General features: G+C 44.3%; 1 protein-coding gene across 1 annotated transcript in view; it reads right to left on the minus strand.

Moving 5' to 3' along the window:
• Positions 1-5483, minus strand: part of PCNX2 (pecanex 2) — a 156679-nt gene extending 151196 nt beyond the window's left edge. Inside the window, exon 1 of the mRNA XM_027896657.1 lies at positions 5331-5483. Coding sequence (XP_027752458.1) covers positions 5331-5483 — 153 coding nt within the window. The remainder of the gene's footprint in view (positions 1-5330) is intronic.
• Positions 5484-9699: the final 4216 nt, after the last annotated feature.

Here is a 9699-nt window from a genome sequence, read left to right on the forward strand (position 1 = left end):
AATGGACACTCGCAGTTATAACCAATATTAGTCATTACAGTCATGGAACACCCTTATGTATTGTCACAACACAGCTGCAGTCTCACAATTAATCCAGTCTCTCCTCAAGTTTTAGGTTTTTTAAACAGAGCTTTACTATATCCCTGCACAGCAACAACAAAAAAGCCAAACAACAGGCAAACCAACCCCAAAAAATCAGATTCTCAATACTGAGGATTTGCTAAAAGAGGTTAATTTTTAAGAATGGTCTTTACTTTGGGACTAAATCTATCATTTTTTCAGATTCATAAATAAATCACACCGACCACACAGGTAAAGGGAAGGGAACAAGGCATTCTTCCTTCATCTTTAAAACAAGCCACTGCCATTTATCTTGATGCTGAAATTAATATGTTGAATCATTTCTGTGTTGTTACAAGCAAGTAGGTTGCTATTCTGATGCTACTTTTGGCTTAGTGGGACCTCATACCCTCAAGATGTACATGTGAAGATTTTCAGGCAAATCCTTTTTTGTGACTGTTCTGATTCAGACACAAAGAATCTATTGCACAAAAGTAGAGAAGCTATTTAGGATGTAGGTATTACCAGTGATCTCTAATATGACAGACATGACTTTCTACAAGTTGAGGCTTAGTCTGTTAAGAGTACTTCATGGTACTGTGTATATACTGACAGCATACCCTTCAGTCATCTAGTGAATCCGGGCCAGAAAGAGGATCCACTTGCAAGGTCATGTTCTCAGGGTATAAGGTTTGGAGTATGAGTTGAAGAATTTGTGGTTTATGACTAATGTTTTTGCAAAACGAGTTAGAAATTGCTTGGTTTCACAAAGAATGATATTCAATTATCTGTAATGACTTGTTTAAGAGAGATTTGTTCACCTTCCAAGGAGTCTCTTAAACTATACACTAAAAGGCACAGATCAACCGCTCGTTATTAAATAACAGCTCAGAATGATCCACTAGAAAAGAAGTGCTTTATAGGTGACATTCGTAATGCTTCATAAATATTACATGAATAATGTCAAGAGGACACAACAAAAATAGACTTCCAATGGTGCAGTCTTTGCGTGCATAGAGGATGCTACAAAACAGACTCAAAGGAAGCTCCTAGATTTCAAAGTGGAAAAGAAGGCCAGTTTTAGCAAATGCTGAGTGCTACATGTCCTCATCCCTGCCTTGTGACCAGACCTACCAGAGCTGTGCCCTGAGCCAGCCTGTGGTCTCCCTGCCCATCTGTCCAAGATACACAGCGTTTTAGCCGAACACACACTGTGCATGCTCACAGTGTCTGTCAGTGTAAAATAAGGCTAGTACATCCTTAATATTCTGAATCTTGGGGCAGGCTGAGCAGTACAAGCCAGCAGGTTGCTCCCTGCCCACATAAGGAATTAAGAGAAAGATGAAGCTGATAATGGAAAGCTCTCAATTTTCTGAATCAAGCCTTGCATGACTGCAGTTGTTGTTCCCTGGTACAAACTGGTAAAGTATCAAATCCACTTGTGCTAAGAAAGAATTGAGTTATAGACCACTGAGGAATTAGATGACAGAGTCACTTTTGAGGCACTATAGTTATAATTAGCCTGGTTTCCTATGGAAACAAGGTTTTATAATCACACCATGTGTCTGTGTATTCATCATCTCTCTCCATCCCCTCAGTTGAAGATAGCCAAAGAATCAAAAAGTTACTCAGCAAACTTTGAGAGAATACACCCCACTGGGACAAGGTCACGGCAGAACACCTCCTCCATTATTGAGAGGAACCCACACAGCTCTCTGACCTTTTGATGCCACCCCAGTGACAGGAAAAGCTTCAACTGAGCTGACATCTTATTAGAAGCTAGAAAAAAAAAAAAAACAAAAACAAATCCACAAATACAAATTCATTAGAAAGCAGCCATCATGACTTCCCACAGGTTTCCGTGGAAGTCGTAGTTTTCTTTGCTCTTGCCCAATTAAAAACTCTACTACAATGTACTTTTTGTTTTCCAGTAGCTTCTGTTGTTGTACCCTGCACCAGAATAGCGTGGGGTCACGGGCAGAAATGTGTGTGTTCCAAGTGTGGCCCAACTTACTACTGCAAATGCAACAGAGTTGACCTGACTGTATGGAATACCCTCACTTGGGGCTTCTGCCTGCCCAGAGATTGCTCCCAGAGGAACAGCCACATTTTTCTTCACATGCCTGCTAGCGTGATTTGAGCAGCCCAAAGGTAGAGGTGGCTGAGGCATGTACTTCCTAATACCTTTTATTATTATGTGCAACCTTTGGACAAAATAAAACGCCTTGTAAATTGGGCTGAAAAATTAGTTGATTAGACCCAGATGCATCCCACCCAATCTTTGAGCCCTTCAAGCATCTAAAGCAAGGCGGTGCTGCACCTGGTCCTCACTGTCTTGGTGGGCTACAGAACACAAAGGACGGACCTATCAAACAAATATGCAGTCAGCCACTACCATCAGGCTTGCAGAGATATGCGTGGGAGATATAACACTGCGGCCAAAGATAAATATTTATATGTTAATCAAGGTGGATCAGTACAAAGAGACGTCCAACTGTCACACAGTATAAAACATGGGAAAACAGGTAGCAAATAACATTCCAAGGGTGTGCATTCAGTTCTAAGTATGCATCCTATCACACAATAAATACAAGACGTACAGTTTAGCCTACCTCTCTGCTGTGGAGATATATTTATATAGAGAGATATATTTATATATATAGATAACTTCTACAGAGAGATAGAGTGGGGTAAAACGTGGCCGAGTGGGACTGTAAGCAGCTGACACACAGCAAGTTTATTACAGTTTACCTCTGAGTAATTTATGTGCCCACACCCTTATACTGCCACGTTGTACTTTTCCTATCACAGCGTACGATTTGAAGATCTAATGCATAAGAAGTATCAACCCTCTAAGTTCAAGGGTGTCATGTCCAACAAAAGGCAAGAGAAATACTCGGTATGGCCTACTGGGAACTCACCCAAACATGAGTGTACATTCTCTTCTGGCTTGTAAAATAAGCTATAGTACAAGCACTTCCCAAAGTTCCATCTCTGTGTCACTGGTGTTTTACTGGGTCTGAATTCAGCCCAGTGGCTGAATACTAATAATTATCACTATTTTCATGTGCAAACACCTAGGAACCCTAGACTGTTTGATGGAATAAGATAACTTTAATTCTTAATCTATTATGAGAGTTGATGTGGCAGGATTAGAAGAGATCTCATTATAATTTTGAAAGTTGATTTTAACAGTAACGATGCTCCAAATAATATCCAATGTACATTTTAATGTACAAATGATAAATGAGAAAGAAAAGAAAGAGAGAAAAACACAGATCTGTATTTTCAGGGATGGGGGAACTAATAAAGGAATCTTTAGTACCAAAGTAAGCTACGCTGACAAAGCTAGAGAAAGAAATCCTCGATCCATACAACAGAAACAACTTGATACTTTAAGCTTCTTGACGCTACTGTCAGAACGCCTCTGCTGAGCCAGCATGAAAAATCTAAAAACAGATGGATGAGTTTTGCCATTTGATTCAAATCAAACTGTTTCAGAGAGACTTCCTGACTTTGACGAAAGTGTAAGATTATCCCAAGCAAAGGAAAATTTTAAAAAGTAGTACTCTGATCTGTTTTGACTTTGCCAGAGAAACATCAGTGACTGCTTTAGCTGAATCCAAAACTACTGCTGTCAAGTATGTAACCTAAATATTACCCCAAACATTACTTAGTATTATAAACAAAATCACTCAAAGAAAACCTTTAGTTAAAAAGCAAGTTCACGTTTCTAAGTGGCAAGAATAGATGTCTTGCATAAAGTTTATGAAGCCTTAAAATCAAGCCACTTAAAAACAAGTAAACACTTAAGGACATAATTACTCTCAAGCAGCCATCATAATAAATGCATTATTCTTATCAAGGACAAAGAATTCCCATAGCAATACATTAGCTCAAGAACACAGGTCCTGCATTTAACCAGATGATTCATCAGAAAGTCAGCCACCCTGCAGAAAAAGCAAGTCCATCTAGATAGGCAAAGATGACGCCCAAGAGAGTTCAGTAGATAAGTTATGTTTTCTCCCATTCCCTTTAAATAATGCCTTAGCTCTGACCTGTAGTCCCATGTTCTTCTGTGCAACCCCTTGGTAACATGTCTTCGTCCATGCCATTAGTTCAAAAGTTTCCCACAAGGAAATACATATCCTTTCAGAAACATACTTACATAAACTGCAAAAAAAGTTAACTTTCAATTTTTTTCCTTTTTAATCACACACACGACTTGGACAGTAAATCCTACAATGCAAGACTCTTCCTGGTTTGCATAGGAAACAGACCCTATCAATCAGAAGAAAGCATATTGTTATCTTGGTTCATTACCTCCAAGAGCCATCCTAACAGGATGTAATCCAAGCCACAAAATACAGTATACCCATTCATGTTTAAAAATACAAAATTTGCTTTCCACTGGGATTGCAGAAGGATTCATAAATGCTCTTTGCTTTTGAAAATCAGGCAAATATCTGACCACGTAGGGTGAAGCGACCTATTTAGAAGTTTCATCCAATCAAAGAAAATTTGTGCAGAACTTAGTTAAAAATTTAGTTGAGTCACCCTAAGAACCAAATGGATGGAAACTGTTTCTAGTGGAAGCAACATTAAGCTGTAATCACTGAAAGACACACCAAAAAATAGATGCGATGATCCAGCAAACTATACTTCTCAGCTTTTCTCACACAGTAGGAAAACACACAAGAATAGACCAAAAGTTTCAGCTTTTCGGGAAAATAAATTTTGAAGTCCAGCAAACAAACTCTAGTTATTATTCATTTGCAAAGTTTAAATTTCAGCACAAAGGGAGCTGCATGTCACGAAAAGCCATGTGATTCATCAGTGACATTCAGCAAGGCGTATTAAATACACGGTATTTGGAGGTTTCCATTTATTTATCCTCCTCAGCAGGTAAGACTGGAGCAGATTTGGAAAAAAAACACCTGTCTCTAAAAGAGATTTTGAACAAACATCCCTACGGTCACTGAACAAACAACCCCACGGTCATTCAGCGCTTGCAGAGGCCAGCACTGCACCCCTACCCAACTCCTTCCAGGACTAAGGGTCCGGCCCCTGTCTAGCGCGCCGGCGGACTCACCCCCTTAACCTTTAGACACGAATGCTCACGTAAAGCCCAATATGCCCCATTTTCAAGCCCCCCAGGGGTCAGTTTACAGACCCTCCAGCGCACACGCCCTCGCCGCTGCTGCCCGCGGACCGGGGTCCGCGGCTCCCACCTCCCGCCCTCCGCTCCTCCCTCCCCCAGCCCCTCTCACCAGGTGCAGGGCCATGGGCAGCGTCAGCAGGAACAGCCACAGATAGAGGTGGCAGCTGTTGGTGAAGGCGCCCTGCTCCGGGTCGTGGTACCAGCCCCCGGTCAGCGCCGCCCACACGCCCTGCCCCACCAGCCGCGCCGCCGGCGACACCATGGCCGCCCCCCGCCGCCGCCACCGCCGCCCCTCAGCCGCCCGCCGCCGCCGCCGCCATGCCGGGCGCCCGCGGATTCTCCCATGGTGCCCCGCGACGCCGAGCATCCCGCCCGCCCCACCCCGGGCGCCGCTGCCGCCGCCGCCGCCGCCGGGAGGGCGCTGTCACGGGCCGCCCCCCGCCGGGCACAGCGCCCCGCTCGCCCCCGCCGCGGGCCGGGGGACGCCGCCCCGCTGCAGGGCCTGGGGGACCGCGCCGGGCTGCCGGGAGCGGGCGGCAGCGCACGGAGGCCGCGGGGCGCGCAGGGGCCGGGCCGAGCGGCGGCGGGGGGGGGGCCAGGTCTGGCGCGGGGGGTGTCCGTCACCGCCGCGTCCCGCCCCGGGCGGCCGCGACGGGGGGCGCACAGGTGCAAAAAAAGCGCGGCAAAGGGGCAGCCCCGGCGGCCGCCGGCTGGGCTGCGCCTCGCCGGCCACACCCCCCACCGCCGGGTGCTCGTCGCCGGTTACTGATCCTGCCCGACACATCACGAGTTTCCGATCCGTGAGCTCTGCCCAGCTTTGGTGTTACCCTTTTTGCCTTGACTTGAGCTCTGTTTTGGGCGGGATGTGGGAAAATAACATTTAAAAAAATTTGATTTCTTTCAAGAATGAGTTCAGGGTAAAATCCACTCTGCCTTCGTTCAAGAGTTTCATTTAGCTGACCTCAAATTAGCGAAGTGAGGAGTTAAGGGAGGGGCGGAGGAAGCATAGGCGTGCTAAGTATGGGGGAGCAAAGCTGAAAAGATGATGCAGCTGAGTGGAAGCCTTGAGCAGGGGAGGCCAAAGTCAGTGAAGGATGAGGCAGAAGGGTGTAGGCATATCCTTAAGGAACCCCCTGAAGGGAGGGTTGTAAGGTTAGGCTGTGAACACTAGAGCTGATCATACACAGTGCTCCCCTTGACCACCAGAAAACAGCCCTGAACTTCAGTTCTCTGTCTCTCATCAGCCCCTTTTAGGGACCTTTCCACATGTATAGACTTTTATTGCAGTCAATTTTGTGAACCATGTATGTATGTAATGGAGGTAGCCAAGCAGCTTGAACATCACCAAATTCACCCTACATCCATTGCTCCTGACTGTGGCTCCGTTTTCATGGACCAAACACACTGTGCTTTGTGTGGTTTTTTTAGACAAAGGTAAGAGATCAAAGATGCTATTAAGCAACCATGCTTGTGTGCTAATGAACCACAAACCTCAGCTGGCTTCCTGATGTTGCAGGTGATGTGGCCATGCTGGCTGTTTGTGTTGGTTTGATGGCAGGGATGATACAGCACTATGAACGAGCAGGTGGGAGCAGGGGAGGAATGGCATTGTCTCCTTCAGTAGCACTGGCACCTCTAGATGCTTGAAGACCTACAGCCATGTGGTTTGGGTACTTGCTTGGTGTGACCTCAGTGAGCAGCAAAGTTTATTGAGCTGTTCTTGAGCTGTATGAAGGAGGCACAGTCCCAGCCATGCCTCATGCTACTCCTGTAAACACATCTTGTCCAAACCTCTGCCTTGTTGAGTTAATTTTCTTTTTTTATCCATTGCAGGCTCTTTACAAAGATGACAAAGTTTGTTCATAAAAGTAATGATTGAATCAAGTGCAATATGCAGCTATGAATAATATTTTTGATGTGTGATAATTAAAAATATTACGTTTCAAAAACAACTGAAGTAATTTTCCACAGGTATACTGGCAAATAAGATCATGTACATGCACAGCTCCAAAAAGAGAAAGATGAGTAAACAAAGGTTTTTTGAGACCTCTAACTCATGTGAGTTTTTGAGTGGAAGGCCCAGGTAATGCAGGCTTTACTGCAATTTATATACTTTTAGGGTGACTTGTCCTGATTTTGGCTGGGATAGAGTTAATTTTCTCAGTAGCTAGGATACTGCCATGTTTTGGATTTAGTATAGAATACTGTTGATAACACACTGATGTTTTGACTGTTTCAAAGTCTTGTTTATCCTAAATGGAATAATTTTTTGTTATCTCGTGCTCTGCCAGTGAGGAGGTACAAAAACAAAAAAAAAAAAAAAAAAAAAAGAAGCCTCTGAGGAAGCATAGCTGGGACAGCTGACCCAAACTGACCAAAGGGATGTTCTACCCCGTATGACATCATACTCAGTATATAAAGTGGGGGAAGGAGGATGAGAGGGGGGATGTTTGGAGCGATGACATTTGTCTTCCCAAGTAACCGTTACACATGATGGGGCCCTGCTCTCCTGGGGATGGCTGAACACCTTCCTGCCCATGGGAAGCAGTGTATTAATTTCTTGTTGTGCTTTGCTTGTGTGTGTGTCTTTTGCTTTTTCCATTAAATTGTCTTTAGTTCAACCCACGAGTTTTCTACCTTTTACCCGTCTGATTCTTTTGCTGATCTCCCTGGTGGAGGAGTGAGCCAGTGTCTGCATGGGGGTTGATGGCTGGCTTGGGTTAAACCATGACACTTGTCCACACAACACTCAAATCTTTCAACTCTTCCTCATAATTGGATAATGTTGACAGCAAATATTTTTTGGTATAATGATACTTGCAGTTTTGAAGGGTTCCTCTAAATTCCAGGTCAGGATATGTGTTCCAGACACAATGTAGATGCAAAAGTACTGTAGCTACACAGTTGCAGGAATGCCAAAGATGGAAAATGGGACCACTTTTCTCTTGAGATATGCCAGTGAGGGACTGAGCCGAAAGCTTTGCCGTCTGTACGCCGCTCTGCACATCAGTAACTCCACTAGGTGGTGCCGTCAGGAAAGTTAAGGGTGCTTTACACTGTTCGGGATCGCAATATTTACATTATTGGAACTCCCAGAAACAGCAACTGTATATCAAGATCCTAGAGCCCAGGGTGCTGAAGAAACACTGAAAAAAGAACTAGCCTGAATGCAGTGCTTGCTAATGCATAATGGTCCTTCAGACAGCAAATTTGGGGATAATAGCTCTAAATAAATAAACATTTCACTCTATTGCCACCAATACCTTGTCTGACCCAAAACATTCCACACTTAATTAGTTCCTGCAGATTCTTTTAGATAACAAAGTACAAGGTGGAATTTGTGCGGCAGAACACTTGTATTACAACATACTTTATGGCTTTTATAATAAGGCAAGTATGCAGATAAGGGAAGGCTTGTAATTACCTCTCTGAATAGCTGCAAGGCAATCTTATATTAAAGGAAATGGGAGAAGACTCGATAGACATGCTGGTTCTGCATTCTTTGTTTTTTGTAAACGTAGTTCAATAAGTCACTTTCAGAATAATTGCATCTTTGCCTTGTATATACATCTATAAATACAGTTTGTGGGATAAACAAGAATTTATGATTATTGAATACCATGATTTTAATTTTTTTCATTACTGTCTTTCTGCTGAAACCTTACTCCTGTGATATCCAGCTTCAAATTTTATTTATGCAGGGATGTACAATGTTCTGCGTGTGGGTTTTTGTGCAGGAAGCTGAGCAGCATTCATCACAACAGGCTATTTGACCCGGCAGCGCAGTTTTACACCTTTCCCAAGCATTTTCTATGCACCTCAGGGCCCCTGCTGGCAGCAGCCACATCCGTAACCACAGGTCCCACAGCACACAGTGATCAGCTCCTAGGATGAAAACACATCTACTTCCGCTTTTAACCACTGTTTCCCACAGCACTGGCGAGACAGGAGGGTGTTCTCAGCCCACACACTTCCCTCTAACTTCCAACGAAACGACGACTGTCGTTTAGAATGTGACAGGATTTTTCCACTTGAAGCCAGGAGAATCTTTACCCAGAAACGGCGTGTACACAGCATTTGATGCTTTCAGGCAACCTCTTAATGAAAGGATTGCGTGATCACGCCACATAGACTGTCTTGGTCCTTGCACTGACAGGGCAGAGCTGGAGTGGGTCCAGCAGAGGGCAACAAAGATAATTAAGGGCCTGGAGCTTCTCTCTTAAAAGAAAAGACTGAGGGAGTTGGGCATGTTCAGCCTCGAGAAGAGATGATTGAGAAGGGACCTCATCAATGTATATATAAATATCTAAAGAAGGGTACCAAGAGGATGGAGCCAGGCTCTTCTCGGTGGTGCCAACCAATAGGAGAGAAACTGATGCACAGTAAGTTCTACCTGGATATGGGGAAGAACTTCTTGTGTGGGTGACCAAGCACTGGAAGAGATTGCCCACAGAGGATATGGAGGCTCCCACACTGGG

This window comes from Empidonax traillii, unplaced genomic scaffold (assembly GCF_003031625.1).
Source record: "Empidonax traillii isolate 1590-97213 ecotype Southwest subspecies unplaced genomic scaffold, ASM303162v1 scaffold507:size695108, whole genome shotgun sequence".
Taxonomy (NCBI): Eukaryota; Metazoa; Chordata; class Aves; order Passeriformes; family Tyrannidae; genus Empidonax; species Empidonax traillii.